A 21,452-nucleotide genomic window follows, 5' to 3' on the forward strand; every position below is an offset into this window, starting at 1 on the left:
TAATCCTAACGGTTTCACTCTGAGCTGTCCTCCCGTCGGTCAGCAGCTCCAGATCAGAGCAGGATCTGATGAGACTGTTTAATCCTCCAGAAGTTCAGACTGCACCTGACTGATCAGCAGCTCGTCCTCCCTGTAGACGCCATGCTTGGCCGACATCTTCTGTGTTCTTGTGATAGAGACCCTCCCAGCAGCAGAAGGTACATAGAGTATGTTTAAATGTGCATATTGAGTTTATTTTATATGAAAAAAACTGATTCAAGAACAGAGATAACTGCTAGCTTCAGTTGTGAACCTGTGATTAGACCTAGCAGTGCCAACAAAGAGCTTCCATTGGTGCTGTCTGTACATTAAACTTTAGTCCTCCATTACTGCTGCTCTTGTTTCAGACACAGGCTCATTACACTGAACAACACTGGGCTTGTCCACATGGAGCTGATGTTCGCACGACCACACCCAGATAGGGCAGAACGCAGAGGGCAATGTCTGTTTTGCAAAATCCATAATATATAAAGTATAAAGTATACATGAGAACACAACCTCAGACTGCTCGAGCCTCATGTTCACTCCATCTGACCTTCAGAAGACACTTGTGCATTAAGAAATGATGACTGTATTTTTCATCATTCACGCTGAGATCACATGAGAGGGAGATCGATTCATGGCCTCGAACCATAAACTGTTCAAATATACATCTGTGTAAGTATTGTTCTTAGACCCACTTATTAAACATTTGAAGCTGTCCTTTAAAGATGACGTGTTTGTCTCCACGCTCAAAGTCCTTTAAACCTCTGTCATCATTTCACTCCTGCTGAAGATGAGAAATAATGAAAGCTCTGCTCTTTCACCTTTTTGTCCTTTCCTGCTTTATGTAAGTTCTCACGTCTGTTAGTGCCTTGACTTCTACCTCTTATCACACACACACACACACACACACACACACACACACCTATCACCATGACACCCATGAGAGTCGGAGGCCCTTCCTCTCACCCCGGCTGAGTCAGATTTGTTTCCTCTCCGACAGCCCTTCATCAATCTTTTTGACAAAGCGCCTCCCGGACACCACTTGATAATTAATGTATAGAGAGAACAGGGAGCACTCCGTCATCCCAGCACGAGTGTCAGCTAAAGAAAACCTCCGCCGTCTCGAACGTTTCAGAGCAGCACAGAGCAGAACATGAGTCTGCTGCTCTCTGTGGCCCGCTGAATGAACAACAGAACATTTCCTTTCATTTTTATTGCAGCAAAATTAATAATTTTTAAACTTGTAACAATATGGTGTTAAAAAACGTGCAGAACACAACACATTAACAGACCGTCTGTGTGTTGGCAGTGAATCTTGTTTAGACTGTGATGCTTAATGTTAGATTGTTAGATGTTAGATTTAGTGTTGGCCTTTAGATTGTAAATGGTAACAACTACTGTTTCTAAAACAGAGAGACTGTGTTGTATATCACAATGAAATAAAGAAAACACTGTCTCTTTTGTTGGATTTGTACATAAAGTGAGTTTTTGATCACAACAGGCTATTACTGTATCTACATCCAACTAACCCTATATTCTGTATTTCATGAACACATGTATGTTCCTTATATCTTGACAAACTGCAGAATCCTCAGAATGTCCCGGCAGGTTGAATCTTGTATTTCACATATAATGATTTAAACGTGGCTGTAGATCCTTTTATCTCATTACCTAACTATAATGAAATATGACCTCCAGTGTCAGTGCCACTGTCAATAAGACGTATGGACGCCCCACAGTCATGACAACATTAAGGAGACACATTAACTCCTGCGGCCACAGAATCACATTTGTCCTCCCAGGAGAGAACATGAACAATCACTGCTGATAGGTTGTCTCTCCTCCATGTTACAGTCACAGACACTTTCTATAGACCTGCTGCTGGAACTCAGCATCATGTTTGCGTATCAAACAGTAAAATGTGCTTAAAAGGTAGTTGTTGTTTTTTTTTTTAACAGGGATCTGGTTTTCATGTTTTAATACTCAGAGAACACATCAGTCTCCTCATAGTGTCCAGGTAATCTCAGCTCCCGTCGCTTCAAAGGTGCTAGCCGTCAAATATTAAGCCTTTGGGATTGTCGGACGGGTCGGTCGCCGTCCCAACGCATCATTATGACGAGTCGTCATGTGTTCATGAGGTGGCGGTCTGAAAGCAGCACAGATAAGGTCAGACCTGAGAGCACATCCATGTACACCTTGTACAACACATAGGTAATCTGATTGGAAAACGACAAAAAACAAAGTGACTTCAAGCAGCATTGATGTTTTATTGAAGGAACAGATGAACCGAGACTCACTGAGACGACACGATGTGAAACCACAGACACTGTACATGATCGTCGATCAGTTTAACAACAGAAGACTCATCTCTGTCGCACAACATGATCACACTTTGTTACTGGAACGTGGAAGGACAATAAAAAAAGTTTCCAGACTGCAGTCAACCTTATTACAGACATTCTCACTGATGCAGGGTTTTAGTGAAACTACCTTTTTAAAGAAGAACAGGAGGGACAAGTGTGTTACTGCAGGAAAACTTCAAACTGCAAGTGATTCTACAAGGTGTTCTAGAGGTCAGCAGGTATCTGTCAGAGCCAGAGCACGTTTAAATACAAGCTGTTTAAAAACATGATCTGACTTTATGGCTTCATTCAATCACACTCTCCTTGCACACCCGATGTTAATCCTCAACATCGGGTGTACATGTTATTCAGAAAAGATTCACCTTCACCTGAAAGCCAAGTTACAAAAACAAAAAAACCTCACAAGTCCGTGTGAACATGTGGAGGAAAAACTCAACATACTGTGAAAGTTTGAAGTTCGGACACTTCTGTGGTCATAAACCCAAAACAACTTTAAGACAATAATTTAGGAACAACGTTTTTCTTTAAGACATGTTATTCAAACAATTTACAACAAATATACAATCACAAATGATCAACCATTTACATTATTGCACTCTAACATTTACTGTCTCAAGAGGGAAGAAGCATCATCTCTGTCAGTGTCCTTCAGCCTCTCCGAAGCAGATCAACAGAAACACTGTCCCTGTGCTCCGCATCATGGCTGCCATCACACCATCCCATCACATTTAATCTGACCACCATTTATCACCAATGTTTTTCCTGTGGAGATCCAGTTAACGGATACCCGGGCAAAGACGTACTCTTCCATGAACAGGTCATTGATTGTAGTAGGATTACAACTTCCAAAGGTCCAGACAACCTTTTGGCTTACTTCTATAAGGTTACCTGCGTGTGAACGAGGTTACATCTGATGTAAACCCAAACAACATCAGACTGTAGACTACTGGAGGGTTCTTAGATTGAAATTCAGCCAGTGACTTCCACTCAAACATGACTGGTGTCCGGACGAGAACGCTTCCGATACCAAAATCTGCCGTATTAGAAAATCAGCCATTTAAAAACCATCTTGATCGCTGCAATATTTTCTACGATCCATCAAACATCTTCATAGTATGTTACAAAAATGTGATAAAATATTTTACTGCATGTCCTCTGTTTTGAGAGAAACCTCATTTATTTTGACTGAGCAGCTATACAACAACCTTAAATTAAATTAAATTAAATACAACACAGATTCTAAAAGCTGCTGTTCTTCTCACGCACATTCAGCCTCCACAACAAACAGCTGATTGTTTGTCTTGATCTCTCCATGAAGGCAGCAAATTAAAAAAGGCAAAGAAAGAGCAACTGCACAACGGACAGAGACGCCGGCTTGGCGAGCAAGAGAGAAAAAAAACACATGGGAAAAATTTGATTACTGCTAATGTGAATGCGTCATCATGAGTTTAACTGTCGTTCTCCAAACCCTGACCGAAGCCTGGTTTATGGGCGCCTGGTTCTGCTCGGGTTTGGGACAGTACAACTACAGTCTACAGTAGCCATGTGGCTGGTTATCAACTGTTGGATATTTACAGCCTGTCAGCGATAAATTCTGCTTTTCTCCACAGCAGAGAAGATGATGAAATTCATCCTTTACGGTCGTCTTCCAGAAATTAAACTACTTTCAAATGCACTAAAAAGAACAACCCTGTTCAGCAGCAACACAATCAAACTGAATATGGATCTAGTCTTTAGGTATTAGGTATCTGCAATAATATGTTGGCATGAACACATATGTACATGTTAACGGTCTTACACACAGCTGTTGACTCCATTTTGTTCCCCAGGCTGTCATTAAGTGTTTCCTTCATCCTGTGCCTTCACAGGAAGTCAACGTCTAGGGCTAAAATGGCACATGGTCCAAATATGTTCTGTCCCGGCACCTTCTACCAGTGTCTCGAGTCCACCAGCTCCGGTCGCAAACTCAGCTTTTTTAGCGTCTCGTAGCCGACCACCATGACGATGGCAGTGGGAGTGGATGAGATGATGCGCGCCGACAGTCCTTTGGTCAATCCCCAACAGCCCTCCTCTCTGATCAGCTGCCTGAACGTCTCAATGACTGAGGTCCTCCCTTCAACCTTAACAAACACACACAGCGCAGGTTTTTTAGAACCACAAGGTGCAGAGAACCATGAGTTATTACAACAAGCACAACACTCGTTATTGTCAAACTGTTACGTACATTATAGCCATCTGAAAAACACAAGTTTTGCACATTTGGGCTTCAACAAATGTTTAAGTCTCGCTTAAATTTGCAGGAGAAAAAGATCAAAAATAGGAATCACCCCCAGGTGTGTGCAGATAAACTTATTTTTAGATTTGTGTGGCCATTTTGTAGTCACTCATCCATAGCCTGGTCCTGGTCCTGAACTGAATATGTAAAACTGAGACAGTGAAGCGGCGTTTTTGGTCACTCTTAATTTGGCCAATTAATTGTATGTAGATGAGCAACTTCAGCTGATTTAAGGATACACACATTTAGAAGAATTCCTAAATGACCTGAAAATGTGTTGAACTAACTTTACATTTGCCCATTTTTAAAAAGATTCTCAATTTAAAATAACATTTGAACTGTGGTATGAAGCCTTTAAGAGCGTCCATTAACTTTTAAATAACATTTCTTTTTGATTCATGCTCTCACAGCATCTTTAACAGTTCAGATATTCATTGCAACACAATTTAAACATTTGCACATTCCTGCACAAAACTGTATGTCTCTTTCATTTAAATAAGTCATATTGTACCTTCCGGAACCCTCCAGTCATAGTTTTTATATCAATTAATACCTTCTTCAGCTCAATATGTATTTATTCAATCTTCTTCACAGCATCAATCAGCTTGTGAACCATTTCTAATGCAGAACTCGTCACCAGAGCACAAACTGAAAGGGAAAAGCTTCCCTGATATGTCAATACATGCACATCAGAGTCATACGATGGCTTGAAACTTCATTCACACATATAAAGAGAGCAGATCAATAATTAACATTCATTATATCACCTATCGAAAAAATATCTAACTGAACACAGAGGACGGTGCATTTTAAGACATCTTTTTCCACACGACAGAACAAACAAATCATTTCTTGAAGCCTCGATACAATAACTCACTGATCTCTAAGCTACTGACTATATCTCAAACAGAAACTATCTGGAATGCGTTGCTGTATCATTTAACATTGCATCCATAATTCTCTGTCTGATAGATGGAAGTTTACCTGAACTCTGGCTCTGACCACATCCATCGGGTTGGTGACAGTTGAGGCCGTAGCAGCAGCTAGAGGTCCTGCCATGGCTTGTAGGACCAGATGAGGGCAGTCACTGGGAGCCAGTTTGGAGAGTTGTTCTGTAGAAAATGACACATACAGATACCTGATTAACCACATGGAGAGGACCAGAGAATCCACGCTCCATTAAGAAAAAGAAACTCGTCAGGAACGTAGACATAGAGAACACGTGGCAAAACACAAGATCAAGGCCTTAAGAGAAGGTGCAACTAGGTTCAAGTCCCTTACCAGCATAGAAGTGATAGAAAGGCCACCAGACAGCACTGTTCGGGATGTAGGTGAGTAAAGAAGCCACGTATCCCCTGTAGAAGCCCCGCAAACCATCAGCAGCAAAAATCTGAGCCATAATGTTCCTGGTTTGGCCGAACACTTTTTTTGACTTTCCAGCCTCTGTTGAGTTGAGTCGAAAGCGGCTGAGGTGCTCTCCTTGGCCCTGCATCATCAGCTGCTGAGAGACCACATCTATCGGAACAGTGATGCTCTGAGCGACCAGGGAGGCCGAGCCGCCCGCCACCAGTGACTTGACTGTGTTGTCCTCAGAGTACTGAGAGACGTACTTCCTCACCAGCTCGTAGGTGGTTATGTAAGCCTGGCCTGAGATGAGTGTGAAGGTGTTCACCATGAAGCCACGATAAAGGCCTCGAACACCCTCCGACCGCAGGATCTTGAAGAAGGCATCAAAGGTGCCGCTGTAGAGCGATTTGCCCCTCTGCACCTGCAGACGAGTGCGGATGAGTGTGGCCGGGTAGACAGTGGCCCGGATGGTCATCGTCATGAACACCCCAAAGGAGTAGAACTTCCTTTTGTCGAGGTCCTCCCACTCGATGATCTGGATGTTCCTTTTCTGCTGCATCCTGCCAGCTGTAGGTTCCCCCTCATCAGATTGACTCCTGGCTGACGGCAGAAACAGCAACACAATGTTCACTTAACTAGTTTGTATCAAGCCTGGGAGTTCAGTGTTGACAAACAGTTTGACATCTCAATGGAAACTGAGCAGACTTAATCCACCAATTATAACATGAGATGAAGTTGGAAAAAAGTTAGTAAATGGACCTTGTACATGAAGAATGGTAACTAATAACTTCCTGCTTCTCATGAACAACACCAGTATTATGAGAGATCATTTCACATTTTTGCATTTTAAGAAGAAGTTCAAAATAACTAAATTATGCAGACCTGAGGGGGAGAAAGGCTGAGATGTAGTTAGCAAAGATGATGTAATATTCCATCGCACTAATAAGAACCGCTGTGTTAAAGCCAAGAGTCTCCTTGTCAAGTCTTTTAACTTGGCCTAAATACTACTAGAGAGACATGCAATTCCTTGTGTTACAACAAACTGAAGAACAAGTGGAAAAAGGTGAACACCATCCCTCATCCTGATCATCCACCCAGCAACCCCTCTGCTCTTTACAGCAGCTGCAGCAGGGCCTGAACAGGTCTGATGATGGAGAATAGATAACATAACGTAAATAAAATAAACCTCCAACTTTGTAGTTATAACATTTTAACTTTAGGTTGTTCTATCATTATTACCATCCAAATAATGTGAACAAAACCCTCCGTAGTGATGCACCCAAATACAGACAGCACTCGTGCAGTTGAATCCAGTCCTGAGACATAATGTCCCAACATTCACTCTGGCTAATCGATAACCTCTCCTTGATCAATGATATGTTTCTTCATTCATCTGTTGGTGGGAGATCAAGGGTCATGCTGCATGACAAACTAGCAGGCTAAAGCTAACGACGTTGATTTACAGATTTAAGCAGCTTTGGCTAAAACAGCGAGGCATGTCGATGATATGACTGTGTTCTGACAGATGTCTTCACCCAGTAACTTAACACCTTTAACCAGCAACACCAGTTTCTGTTTGACCCCAAAGGCAAAACCAGTCAGAGGACACCATGTTCCCGAGCGAGCGCTACGGAAGTACGAGAGGTGTATTAGCTAATGACACTGATAGCATCCAGCAGAGAATCAGACATGACAACACGGGATGTATAATGAAGGGTGGATCCGTCTCCTGCTGGATGTGTCGGTGTGGGTTCAGCTTGTAGCTAAACACTAAAGCAGAGTTGAGTTGTAGCGTTAGCATCGGTATGACAAGCAAACACTTACCTCTTCGGACAGATGTTGATTTCAGTTTACTTCATATCTGTAATGTCAGCCAGACCGGAATGCGTCGTGTCATCACCAGCAGATTAAATTAGATGCTGCTCTGAATATCGTTATTCAGTTGTTTAAAACATATTAAAGCGACATGAGGGTTAGCTTCCTTCTGCTAATCAGCTCGCTAAACGTCAGCTAGCTTCCCGTTCCCATTCAAACACTGCTGAATGGACCAATGACGCGCGGCGGAGCTTCTTCTTCTCTTGTTTTACACGTCATGATGCGTCTACTTGTGTCAGTACTGCCCACTACCGACGCTGGAGTGGAACTACACTATTATCTCTGGTGCAGGTACAAACAACTGGAAGTAAATAAACATGTACAGTACAAGGTTATGTTCTTATAACATTTAAGATGGACAGTCTAAATAGAGAACATCACACACACATCAGTCACTAAACAAACAACATAACGAGCTGGGCTGAAAGTTCATCACAACAACATAATTTATTTTTTTATTTGATTTCTTTTAACAAATCTTTAACTATTTGTAATTGAATATACCCCCTGCTATTAATAAAGTTATCTATCTAGAAACTACAAACCTCTCTCTGTTTATCTGTACTTATTTCTGTCCCCGTACTGCTACAGCACCTGGATTTCTTCTGGGGAGCAATAAAGACGTAAGTCTTCTAAACAATATAACAACTGAGGTATAATGCTTCTTTCTAGATGGTATTTGAATCATTTTAACTTTATCTGAGGCCCTTATCTTATCCCTAATCTTCAGAAAGTGTATTTGTAAAAAAAAATCCAAAGTACTTAGTTTCCATCTCTGGTGCGGAACTTATTAAGTCAAAACCTAATTTCAGTTCTTTCCAGAAGGAAATGCTGCTTTATATAAAACAGTAACCTCATCAACACTTACTTTGAAGTCTGATAAGAAGATGAAACATCTGTCACTGCGGGACACAGTGACGTAATGATCGGTCCTCCCACCGGAGGGTGGCGCTGCTGAGCGGCCGCTGCACCTCCACAGGGTCCCGGTGAGTGTGTGAGGAAACGTTAAACTGAAAGTAGTGGACCCGACAGTGTGTGAGGGGGAAAAAGCATTTTAGACTCTTTCACACAAGGTAATATGTGTTTTAATTAACTATTTACTATGTTGCTGTTTTATCCCGTCACAATGTTCGGGTGTAAGTTCGGTTTGACTTTGTCCGATTAGAGGAACCTTCTTCATTTCGAACTAGCTAGCTAGCATGCTAACAAGCTAGCATGCTCAGATATTGCAGATTCATTCCGTTGAGCAGCAGTTAGCTTAGCTTAGCCTAGCTTAGCTCAGCTAGCTGTCATGAACTGAGGCACAGAGAAAAGTGGAGCGTTAGCGCCGCATTATGTTGTGAATGTTTGTGTGAGCAGATAAATGATGGAAACCGGCTGTACAGTGTTTAATGTAGCGGAGAGGGAGATACTGGCTACCGACTGAGACGTCTCCTTCTCTCTGTCTCTGGTGCCTGAGCCTCATTACTGCTGTTTTGTTTTGCAGGAAAGTTTCAGCGACGTGACAAAATGGTAGGTAGCTGTTGTACAAATATCTCACATACGTTTTATTTAAATATGCAACACTTTTATTTGTCATAAGTCCTGTTTTTCTCAACTAACTCTGTGTTTCTTGTTGCTCAGTCTCGTAGATATGATTCCCGAACAACCATATTTTCCCCGGAGGGTAAGTCCAGTCTCTGAAGAACTACACTGACGATCTAAGTGATGGTGATAGAAATTCAAGTCCAAGATGCCTGCACTATAACATAATATTTAAAAGCACATATCTTGCCTTAAAAGTACAGTTCTGCCTGTTGAACAGCGTTTATTGATAATGTGTGGGTTCAAAATCAACAGGGGGTCTAAAAGTTTAGACCATCAACATAAATATTTCCTCATGATCTTTATAACAGTAATTTGACCAAATATTTTACACTCAACATGTTCTTAATGCTTTCAGCCACACCTCACGGTACTCTTCAGTCAGTGACAGCTGAGAAAACTCAATGATGATGTACTAGACACACGATTGTAAGGTCTGATCAATATATCCTCTGTGCTTGTATTTGACAGGACGCCTGTATCAGGTGGAGTACGCAATGGAAGCTATCGGGCACGCTGGAACATGTCTGGGGATTCTGGCAAATGATGGCGTGCTGTTAGCTGCAGAGAGACGCAACATTCACAAACTGCTCGACGAGGTTTTCTTCTCTGAGAAGATCTACAAGCTCAATGAGTGAGTGAACTGAACTACAGGAGGCTCCCAGTGCTTACCTGTTCTCACTATAACATCTCGAGTCCTCCCTTTCTTCAGGCTAACGTTGTACTTTTGTCTCCTGTGTGTGATTATCTGTTTAGTGACTTGGCCTGCAGTGTTGCTGGGATCACATCAGATGCTAACGTGCTGACGAACGAGCTGCGGCTAATTGCACAGAGGTGAGTTTCAGAGGGAAAATTGGTTATCCATTACATTTTAGGCCTGTCCTAAAAATCGATTCAGGCTATGGATGAGGTGGCATGCAGCAGTAAATGTATAGTGATATGTTGATGCTAACTGAAAAACAAAGTCGAATAAATGTAGTATAATATTTTCAGGGTTTAAAGAAAATCATTTTAACAGAAAAGCTTAAAGAAACAGTTTTCTAATTACAAGCTTAAACGATGCTTAAACATGTCAGTACTGAAATTACATCCAACTTCCAGCATGTCAGATAATCAGAATATGAAGGCATTTCTTCTTCTTGATGTTTATGCTTCAGATTTCACATCATTTTCATCATAAAACCACTGACCTGTTGAGCTTCTCTTCAGATATTTATTGCAGTACCAGGAGCCGATACCCTGTGAGCAGCTGGTCACAGCCCTGTGTGACATCAAGCAGGCGTACACACAGTTTGGAGGTAAGGTGCAGAGTCTGGTTTAATGTGTGTCTCTATTGGCATCAACATTTTGTCAGCCTTAACACTTCCAGTGTGAATTTTTTTTATCTGCAAGAAAACACTTGCATTATCATCTCTGTAAAAACGCAGCTGGATGTTGGCACTCTGTAGCAGCTCTATGGTTTGTCTTTACAGGGAAGAGGCCGTTTGGCGTCTCTCTGCTGTATATGGGCTGGGACAAACACTATGGCTTCCAGTTGTACCAGAGTGACCCCAGCGGCAACTACGGAGGCTGGAAGGCAACCTGTATTGGGAACAATAGCGCGGTAGGTCTGACATTTTTAGAGATAATGGAAATCAGTGGGATGATCTGAATGTGAATATCTACCATAATACTTTCTTTTCTTGAGATTTTCTTCAGACGGCCTGTCGTTGTTCTGTTGCAACACATTTCTGTGATGTAAAACTGGAGCCGTGCTGTTGCTTTAGTTAAACAGTAGTACATTTTCAGTGCAACAATGTAAAGGTGAAAGAAATGAATGTATCTGTGTGTCATGGTTCTCCTGTCTGGTGTGTGACATGTCGCCCTCTCTGCCACAGGCTGCAGTGTCCATGCTGAAGCAGGACTACAAAGAGGGAGAGATGAGTCTGTCCTCGGCTCTGGCTTTGGCTGTCAAAGTCCTCAACAAAACAATGGATGTCAGCAAGCTGTCAGCTGAGAAAGGTGAGCCGAGGAAGCACTTTCTTGTTGTTTTGCTTGCGTATTCGAATTTGTTCCCTGTGAAGTAAAACCATCAGTGGCTCCTCAGTCAGAGCAGTTTATGACCTCTGAAAATATGATGACAGTTACTCACTATTTACTGGCCATACTGTAACTGCTTGATGTATACAATAAAATAATGCTGTATCACATTCACTATTTCAGTGGAAATTGCCACCCTGACACGGGAAGATGGAAAAACAAAAATAAAGGTGCTGAGACAGAAAGAAGTCGAGGAGCTCATCAAGCGTCACGAGGCCGAGGAGGCCAAGGCTGAGAAGGACAAGAAGGACAAGGAGCAGAAGGAGAAGGACAAATGAGCAACATCACATGTTTTTTCACCTCATGTCATCAAATTCTGTATTGTTTTGTCTTTTACATTAAAAGTTTGGAAACTGCTGGACGTGTTGTCATCTGTATCCTGGTCACGGATGAAATATAAAACAGATGTAACACTTCTCAACATGGTGAAATAAAACGTGCTAACAAAGAGCTCAGCCTGAACTTCATCAGGAAAATGGGATAAACAAAATATTACACTTTATACAGTCATAAACTATAAGCACCATTAACTACAGCCTCCAAAATGTAACTTTCTTTATTGATCCTAAAGTTTAATATTATTTTATTTAAATGTTGATGCTGCCTGTTTGTTGTATTTCACAGGTATGGTGTGTGTAGTTGATGTTATTGTCACACGATGGCGCCATCAGTCCTGCAGATGTCACCAGGTAGTAATTGTACAAGAATAAGGCCTGTTTTGGGTTTATAATCACTTCAGAACTTTGATTTCTGATACATTTTACATTCAGCCTCAACATTTATAAGAATTTGGTGTTGAGTCTGATACTTTTAAAAATCACTATATACTTTTAACACTACAATCTCATTAACATTCAAATCTCATCAGCAGGTTCCACATTTAGGTGTGGTGTAAATCAAAATAACATACAGGACAAATGTGTGATTAACCTGTATGAGCAGGTGAGGCAGCTGTTCAGACTTCCTTCTGTTCGAGTCCTTTAGAGGTGTAGTTTGTTCTTCTCACCACCTGATGGCGACAGTGTTCACTGGTTGTCTTGAGACTGATGCTTTCTGTTAGACTGAAGCTGCCTTTCTGCAGAATAACAAGATTGATCCAAAATGATGGTATTTATCTCCACATGGCACCATGAGCTATGATTATTAGAAACTATATTTAAGGCTGGTTGTTACATTGGAGCCAATCAGTGAATAGATATGGAAGACTACAGCTCATCAATGCTCTGACATTCAGGCCTGATGTAAAGACAAAGACACATCTCTACCATGTACTGTGTTTACTTTACATGCAGCAGTTCACAGATCGCTCTCATGCTCAGATGGTTGTTAAGTCATGGGACGATCAACAGAGCAGGTGGTGAACATGACAGCAGAGTGTCTGTCGTAGCGCTGTGTGATCACCATGTAGGTGGTCACCACTCACCTCAGACCAGCTGTCTGAACTTAATCATACAACATGAAGCATGTTACAGTGTGTGAGCAGCTCTTCTCATCCTGAGAGACATTCCTGAAATCTCCACGCCTTTTGATTTAGTCTTGTTTTGAGTTTTATGTTAGAACCCACCAGACAACTACTGGACAAATAATCACACCAAGAACATGTATTCTGTGACAGATGGACGTCAACGTTAAACTCCTGCTGTGTCCGTGTCCACAGTGACTTTAGGATCATTGGATTTATAGGAATGATCTTGAAGAGACATTTACATGATCATAGTATTAATGTAGGTAGGTGAACCAGGTACAGATGCAAGTCACTGCAGAGGTGAATGCTGATTGGTTGAACTGGGACACCTCAGCAGCAGCAGCATCCAGGTTTTTATACATAAATAAGATCAAATTTTCCCCCAACAATAAGTGACCATTTCTTTACTCATTTTATCTCCCTACTTACGATGATCTTTGACAACCTTTCCCATATCACTAGGAGGGAAATCCGGTTGAAACATAGCAAATATCTTTGTTTTATACATTTTTCTATTTATTTTCTTGCTACCAGCATGGTGAGTCCACAAACACATGAATCAATGTGAAACTCCGACAACATCAACTCCCTCTCAGCCCACACATTCCCAGAAACAATGCTGTGGACACGACCTCCATGTCCTCAGCGCTGACTTCCGCCCTGCATGAAGGCATTCTTTCCTGAACACGTTTTCACATTGGGTTCTCAATATTTATAAAGACACGCTTCAAGCTGTAAAATGAGGATCACACATGAGCAAAAATGTTCCATGTGTAGGATGAAGCACGGATGTAACGTTCATGTTTTAATTAGTGTATCACCTGGAAATAAGAGGCCGTCCACACGAAAATGCTCTTTTGCGAAAATGCACGTTTTGCATCATTTTGGCCGACCGTCCACACGGTGCCGAGAAAGAAGGAGGAAAAAAAGATAATTTTCGTACATGTGGACAAGCCCTAACATTCATGAAGCCTTTATATCAGAGGAGGGAGCAGGTCCTCTTCCACTGAGTCCGCCATGTTACACCGCCGTGTCTCTACAGTAGCCCGGAGTGGACAAACCAAACACTGGCTCCAGGAAAATAACTCTGGAGGAAAAATGTTTGTGTTTAAACATTCAGTATGTCTCCTACATGGTTAGAAGTGGAGGGTGAAGATCATTCACGCTTAAGTTTAATGTTGTAACACAGACAGAAATAGTGACTCATGTGCTAATACATAGCAGCTGGGCCCTATTGAATTTAATCCAATTATTATTGAATAATTCATTAATACAGTAGGTAATAGGAAAGCTATTCAGACTCACTGGAGTAAAGGCTCTGTAGCTATCTGTCACGCTGCGTCTCTCAAACCAGAAACAATATCAACATTAAGTCCAGAAGTGACCTACAGTGGTTTGTACAAAGACTACAACACGTTAAAGTTGTCCCAACAGTTCATTAACAGCTAGCTGGCTATTCTGGATGTTGTATTAGCAACATATCTTCAGATAGCTAGTATACAGTATAAGCCTGTACCAGCTAATGCTAGCTTGGTTAGCATTAAACCTTCTAGCTGGGAAAACTAAATAGAGAAATTAACAATCAGCAAACAGCTCAAATTTAAAAGGTAGCAACAGATAACTTGTCAACATTTAGAAACATTGATTGATGTTTGAAAAATGTCACATATGTTAGCTCAACTGTGGCAGTGGGTGCTGTCATAGCAGCAGAATGGTCACTGGTGCCAAGTGTCGATGGCAGAGTAACATGTTTAATCAAACTAATTATGATTTTAAACAACACCTTCCCTGCTCAGTTTCTATAAGCAGACTCTACGTGACTGAGAGATAAACACTAGTTCAACTTCCTGAGAGGAAAAACTTCTTTTCATTTGATGTCAATCTTTCAGTTTGGAACTAACATGGACTTAAACTGTAAATCAACAGCACTAATTCATTTAAAGGGCAGGCGCAGTGAGGTCATGGCGTTCACATGAGCTCTCACAGTGTTGAGTGGGAGGATCTTGGCATCTGAATGACTGGAGAAGCCTCCCCTCCTGAGACCGAGCCTGAAACCGTCCACTGACCTCCCCCCGCTACAGATTCTCTAAATGTGGTAGAGTTTGGATAGTGTAAGAATCTTCTCTCCAGTGTCCACTGACGCCTGAACACAACACTTCCTCTGGAGGATCTCTGAGGCTCTCGCTGTCTTTGTTCCATCAGAACGACCTGACAATAAGGGGATGACTGGACTAGAGGCCCGCGGGTGTCCACTGTGATGAACAGACAGGGAGAGCAGGGAAATCTGCTGCAGTGTAAACACAGGCCCAGAACAGCACTGGAATGTCTCTGCACTGGGAGCTGGAGTACGAGGTCAGCTGGAGGCCAGGGCAGGTGGTATACATCAGAATGGAGGCTGTCATCTCAGCATTAACTTATCCAAACAAGAGGCAGGCGGTATGTTATCCTGCTAGCACTGGAGGAGGAGCAGGAGGAGGAGGAGGAGATAGAGGAGGAAGGAAGAGTGAAGAGAGAGAGAAGGGGGAGTAATGGTGGCCGAGGCAGACGAGGGGAAGTGTCCCTACAATCGTCCTCTCCCCCGTCTCCCCCTCAGTCCCAGAGGGGACAAACACCAGTTAGCATACGAGGCTGAACATGACATGAGACCTGCTGCTTCTGATCTGAGTCCTGTCACTGATCCGGAGCGTTGTGGCCACGTATCACTGGGAGCAGGTCCAACCTGGTTCTGAACACAGGAGATTTACAGCATGTTGGACTCCGGCCAGTAAATGTTCAGGAGCTCTCATCCCTCGTTAACTAATGCTGCTGTTCCGTGTGCGTTTACTGTGTACGTATTGTTGAACGCTGTGTCCTGCTCTGTCTCACACTGCTGGCTGTTCCCTCATCAGGTTCATCTTGATATCTGTCCTCTGGACATGTTGTTGCACATCGTCCACGTCAAACCAGTCAGACATATCTAGCTGTTGCTGTTTAAAACCTTTAACTACAAATTTAGTTTAAAAAAAAAAAAAAAAAACGTCTTTGCGGCTTTAAATAAGTCATTCACACAGCATGAGTTTTAATATGGTTTCAAAAGCTAATGAATAAAATAAAATAAAATAAAAACATTATGCAGCTTTTTATTATTATTAAAGCTGGAGATCCAGCAGTGATGAACAGGCTGCTACATACTCGATGCAGGTCTTTTCTCATGCACTTTGTGCCCTAACTGGACAGCATACAGTGAAAAGATGACAGGCAACACCGGTCCAGAACCAGGGATTCTGCTGTTAACGGTCGGCAGCTCAACCCCTCGACCACCAGGGAGCCTGCAGTTGTTTCACTTGTCATCATATGGTGATTTATTGCTCATAGTGAGGATGTTGTAAATACAGTATGTACTCAAACATTTGGGGAAATGTTCCTATTTTGGAAAGAAGGGCACTTTTCTTTTTCAATTAATGACATTATTAATGTGGTAAATGACTATTTAAACCAATAAATGTGTAATGTAAATACAGCATTCACTAAAAACATGACACAATCGAAAAAAATACTTCACTATATTTATGCTATTACTATCACATTTTGTAGAAAATAAAATAATGATTAATAATGTCCATCTTTATTACCTCCAGCAGATTACCTCATGTCTGTCTTTGTGTTCCATCTGTTCTTGTGTTGGCTTGTCAGCAGGATTACACAGAAAACTACTGAACTAGTTTCCAAACACTTGGATTGAGAATGTGTCCCCAGTTATGGGGTACAAAACATGTAATTCACATGAGACTGTTGAAAAGAATCATGTTGATTGAACACATTATTTGTCAGCCACAGTAAAATGTATTGTGTCACTTTAAAGGAGCTTCATTATGTCTGCGTTACACCTGTAAATCTAATGTGATTGGTTGAAGTTAACTAGCGAAGGTGTTGCAGACATGAAGTATCTGTTGTCCAGCAGCAGGACAATAACCGTCCCAGTGTTCTGGACCCTCACCTGCAGCGCCCTCACTGGGCTTGTATGGATTCAGCCATAATAACAGACCTGTGGTTAAACTGGACTGTTGACTGTTTACACATGCTGTGCCAACAGTCATTTTCCTTCATGAACTTTAAACAGCACTAAAACCCCCAAATCCTGAAAGAAAAGAGTCGAGGGAACGTAACCGTGGTATATATTGAACAGCAACACCTGCGGTCCGAGAGAGCGAGCGCCTTCATCCAACAGAACTTCTTTCACTGACTGTCTGCTCACCATCAAGCTCCCATTTAAAGCAGAGGCCACTCACTGGTGTGTGAAATCCTGACCTTACCGGGAATCAGGAATTAAATCATCTTCTCATCCATGGCAGTCATTTTGTGAGCAGCCTGCAAATCCTTAAGATTACAGACTCACTGCTCAGCAGCAGATCAAGACAGTTCACCATAAATGGAGCCGAGCTGCAGTAAACAGTAATTACAAGCCGGGCTGCTGATATGACCTATTATGGAGCGGTATATGAAGCTGCTTCTGCTGCTGCTGCTGCTGCTGCTGCTGGCACATGCACTTGTATCGACAGGTTGGAATTTGGGGCTAGATATTTACATGGCCTTGAAATAATATGACATGATTGTTGTCAAAAAACTTCCAACCTGTGAGATGCATGCTGATCCATACTGGACAGACTCAAATAAAGGCTGATATCAGGCTGACATACATTTGTTCTGAACAGTTGTGTGTCAAACAGACAAACAGGCAGTTTGTTATGATCACTGGTTATTTATGTGACACTGTGTAGACGGGCTGTTCTCATCTGAAGTCTTCACCTCAGTTAAAATGTTCTGCAGAAGTTCTGGTTCTGCTTTGGAACAACAGCCACTTATCGTTGCCGACCTAATGCGGCTGTGAGGATGAACCTTTCTGTGTGGAGAGGAGGCAGCAGCAGGCTCCAGATCTGTCAACCTCCATCACAACCTGTTACACACTCGTTCCTACGCAGAACAAAACTTTACACCCCAGTTATCTTCATGTGATCGGCAGGTTCATAGACGTAAAGGTGGGCCATGTATGGATTAATGTGTAAATGCAGTTTCTGATTTTGTTTTTACATTTTGTTTTGTTTTGTTTTGTCCGTTTTGCTTTCTGGATCACCGAGTGTCTGAAATATGAACAGAAGAAAAAAACTGCATGTAAACACAAACGATAACTTTACTCCATCCACACCAGCAGGAAACAACTTGGGTGTAATTGTTGTGGGGTTTTGCAATATGGACTGAGCAGAGCCACAGCAGAGCCACAGCAGAACCACAGCAGAACACCACAGCAGAGCCACAGCAGAACACCACAGCAGAGCCACAGCAGAACCACAGCAGAACACCACAGCAGAGCCACAGCAGAACACCACAGCAGAACCACAGCAGAACACCACAGCAGAACACCACAGCAGAACACCACAGCAGAACACCACAGCAGAGCCACAGCAGAACACTACAGCAGAACCACAGCAGAACACCACAGCAGAGCCACAGCAGAACTTTACTCCATCCACACCAGCAGGAAACAACTTGGGTGTAATTGTTGTGGGGTTTTGCAATATGGACTGAGCAGAGCCACAGCAGAGCCACAGCAGAACCACAGCAGAACACCACAGCAGAGCCACAGCAGAACACCACAGCAGAGCCACAGCAGAGCCACAGCAGAACACCACAGCAGAGCCACAGCAGAACACCACAGCAGAGCCACAGCAGAGCCACAGCAGAACCACAGCAGAACACCACAGCAGAGCCACAGCAGAACACCACAGCAGAACCACAGCAGAACACCACAGCAGAACACCACAGCAGAGCCACAGCAGAACACTACAGCAGAACCACAGCAGAACACCACAGCAGAGCCACAGCAGAACACCACAGCAGAGCCACAGCAGAACACCACAGCAGAACACCACAGCAGAACCACAGCAGAACACCACAGCAGAGCCACAGCAGAACACCACAGCAGAGCCACAGCAGAACACCACAGCAGAACACCACAGCAGAGCCACAGCAGAACACTACAGCAGAACACTACAGCAGAACCACAGCAGAACACCACAGCAGAACACCACAGCAGAACCACAGCAGAACACCACAGCAGAACACCACAGCAGAGCCACAGCAGAACACCACAGCAGAACACCACAGCAGAACCACAGCAGAACACCACAGCAGAACACCACAGCAGAGCCACAGCAGAACACTACAGCAGAACCACAGCAGAACACCACAGCAGAGCCACAGCAGAACACCACAGCAGAACACCACAGCAGAACCACAGCAGAACACCACAGCAGAGCCACAGCAGAACACCACAGCAGAACACCACAGCAGAGCCACAGCAGAACACTACAGCAGAACACTACAGCAGAACCACAGCAGAACACCACAGCAGAACCACAGCAGAGCCACAGCAGAACACCACAGCAGAGCCACAGCAGAACACCACAGCAGAACACTACAGCAGAACACCACAGCAGAGCCACAGCAGAACACTACAGCAGAGCCACAGCAGAACACCACAGCAGAACACCACAGCAGAACCACAGCAGAACACCACAGCAGAGCCACAGCAGAACACCACAGCAGAGCCACAGCAGAACACCACAGCAGAACCACAGCAGAACACCATAGCAGAGCCACAGCAGAACACCACAGCAGAGCCACAGCAGAACACCACAGCAGAACCACAGCAGAACACCACAGCAGAACACCACAGCAGAACACCACAGCAGAGCCACAGCAGAACCACAGCAGAACACCACAGCAGAGCCACAGCAGAACACCACAGCAGAGCCACAGCAGAACCACAGCAGAACACCACAGCAGAGCCACAGCAGAACACCACAGCAGAACCACAGCAGAACACCACAGCAGAACACCACAGCAGAACCACAGCAGAACACCACAGCAGAACACCACAGCAGAGCCACAGCAGAACACTACAGCAGAACCACAGCAGAACACCACAGCAGAGCCACAGCAGAACTTTACTCCATCCACACCAGCAGGAAACAACTTGGGTGTAATTGTTGTGGGGTTTTGCAATATGGACTGAGCAGAGCCACAGCAGAACACCACAGCAGAACACCACAGCAGAGCCACAGCAGAACACCACAGCAGAACACCACAGCAGAGCCACAGCAGAACCACAGCAGAACACCACAGCAGAGCCACAGCAGAACACCACAGCAGAGCCACAGCAGAGCCACAGCAGAACACCACAGCAGAGCCACAGCAGAGCCACAGCAGAACCACAGCAGAACACCACAGCAGAGCCACAGCAGAACACCACAGCAGAACCACAGCAGAACACCACAGCAGAACACCACAGCAGAGCCACAGCAGAACACTACAGCAGAACCACAGCAGAACACCACAGCAGAGCCACAGCAGAACACCACAGCAGAGCCACAGCAGAACACCACAGCAGAACACCACAGCAGAACCACAGCAGAACACCACAGCAGAACACCACAGCAGAGCCACAGCAGAACACCACAGCAGAGCCACAGCAGAACACCACAGCAGAGCCACAGCAGAACACCACAGCAGAACACCACAGCAGAACACCACAGCAGAGCCACAGCAGAACACTACAGCAGAACACTACAGCAGAACCACAGCAGAAACACCACAGCAGAACACCACAGCAGAACCACAGCAGAACACCACAGCAGAACACCACAGCAGAGCCACAGCAGAACACTACAGCAGAACCACAGCAGAACACCACAGCAGAGCCACAGCAGAACACCACAGCAGAACCACAGCAGAACACCACAGCAGAACACCACAGCAGAACACCACAGCAGAACCACAGCAGAACACCACAGCAGAACACTACAGCAGAACACCACAGCAGAACACCACAGCAGAGCCACAGCAGAACCACAGCAGAACACCACAGCAGAACACCACAGCAGAACACCACAGCAGAACACCACAGCAGAGCCACAGCAGAACCACAGCAGAACACCACAGCAGAACACCACAGCAGAACACTACAGCAGAACCACAGCAGAACACCACAGCAGAACACTACAGCAGAACACCACAGCAGAGCCACAGCAGAACACCACAGCAGAACCACAGCAGAACACCACAGCAGAGCCACAGCAGAACACTACAGCAGAACACTACAGCAGAACCACAGCAGAACACCACAGCAGAACCACAGCAGAGCCACAGCAGAACACCACAGCAGAGCCACAGCAGAACACCACAGCAGAACACTACAGCAGAACACCACAGCAGAGCCACAGCAGAACACTACAGCAGAGCCACAGCAGAACACCCACAGCAGAACCACAGCAGAACCACAGCAGAACACCACAGCAGAGCCACAGCAGAACACCACAGCAGAGCCACAGCAGAACACCACAGCAGAACCACAGCAGAACACCATAGCAGAGCCACAGCAGAACACCACAGCAGAGCCACAGCA

At 44.0% G+C, this 21,452-nt stretch overlaps 2 protein-coding genes across 2 annotated transcripts; one reads left to right on the plus strand and one right to left on the minus strand.

Annotated features, from left to right (window-relative positions):
* Positions 1-2,271: 2,271 nt before the first annotated feature.
* On the minus strand, positions 2,272-8,078 carry slc25a44b (solute carrier family 25 member 44b). Its single transcript, XM_030414821.1, has 4 exons — positions 7,834-8,078; positions 5,944-6,609; positions 5,647-5,774; positions 2,272-4,507 (listed from the first exon to the last, which is right to left on the minus strand). Exons 2-4 carry the CDS (start codon positions 6,566-6,568, stop codon positions 4,316-4,318), a joined length of 945 nt encoding a protein of 314 aa, XP_030270681.1. The 5' UTR covers positions 6,569-6,609; positions 7,834-8,078; the 3' UTR covers positions 2,272-4,315.
* A 733-nt stretch (positions 8,079-8,811) lies between these two features.
* On the plus strand, positions 8,812-11,908 carry LOC115580470 (proteasome subunit alpha type-4-like). The gene is made up of 9 exons (XM_030414822.1): positions 8,812-8,957; positions 9,371-9,396; positions 9,508-9,550; positions 9,940-10,102; positions 10,225-10,302; positions 10,678-10,766; positions 10,941-11,071; positions 11,346-11,469; positions 11,671-11,908. The coding sequence occupies exons 2-9, from the start codon at positions 9,394-9,396 to the stop codon at positions 11,823-11,825; spliced, it is 786 nt and encodes a 261-aa protein (XP_030270682.1). The 5' UTR covers positions 8,812-8,957; positions 9,371-9,393; the 3' UTR covers positions 11,826-11,908.
* The last annotated feature ends 9,544 nt before the right edge of the window (positions 11,909-21,452 follow it).

Source organism: Sparus aurata, chromosome 4, assembly GCF_900880675.1.
Source record: "Sparus aurata chromosome 4, fSpaAur1.1, whole genome shotgun sequence".
In the NCBI taxonomy this organism is placed as follows: Eukaryota; Metazoa; Chordata; class Actinopteri; order Spariformes; family Sparidae; genus Sparus; species Sparus aurata.

Bases quoted from the DNA above. Each gene is read 5' to 3' on its own strand.
- slc25a44b (XM_030414821.1), bottom strand. From the start codon at position 6,568: ATGCAGCAGAAAAGGAACATCCAGATCATCGAGTGGGAGGACCTCGAC. The intron at 5,775-5,943 runs GTAAGGGACTTG...CATTTTCTACAG, and splicing joins TTTCTATCACTTCTATGCTG to AACAACTCTCCAAACTGGCT. The intron at 4,508-5,646 runs GTAAACTTCCAT...GTGTTTGTTAAG, and splicing joins TGGTCAGAGCCAGAGTTCAG to GTTGAAGGGAGGACCTCAGT.
- LOC115580470 (XM_030414822.1), top strand. The intron at 10,767-10,940 runs GTAAGGTGCAGA...TTGTCTTTACAG, and splicing joins GGCGTACACACAGTTTGGAG to GGAAGAGGCCGTTTGGCGTC. The intron at 11,470-11,670 runs GTGAGCCGAGGA...TCACTATTTCAG, and splicing joins CAAGCTGTCAGCTGAGAAAG to TGGAAATTGCCACCCTGACA.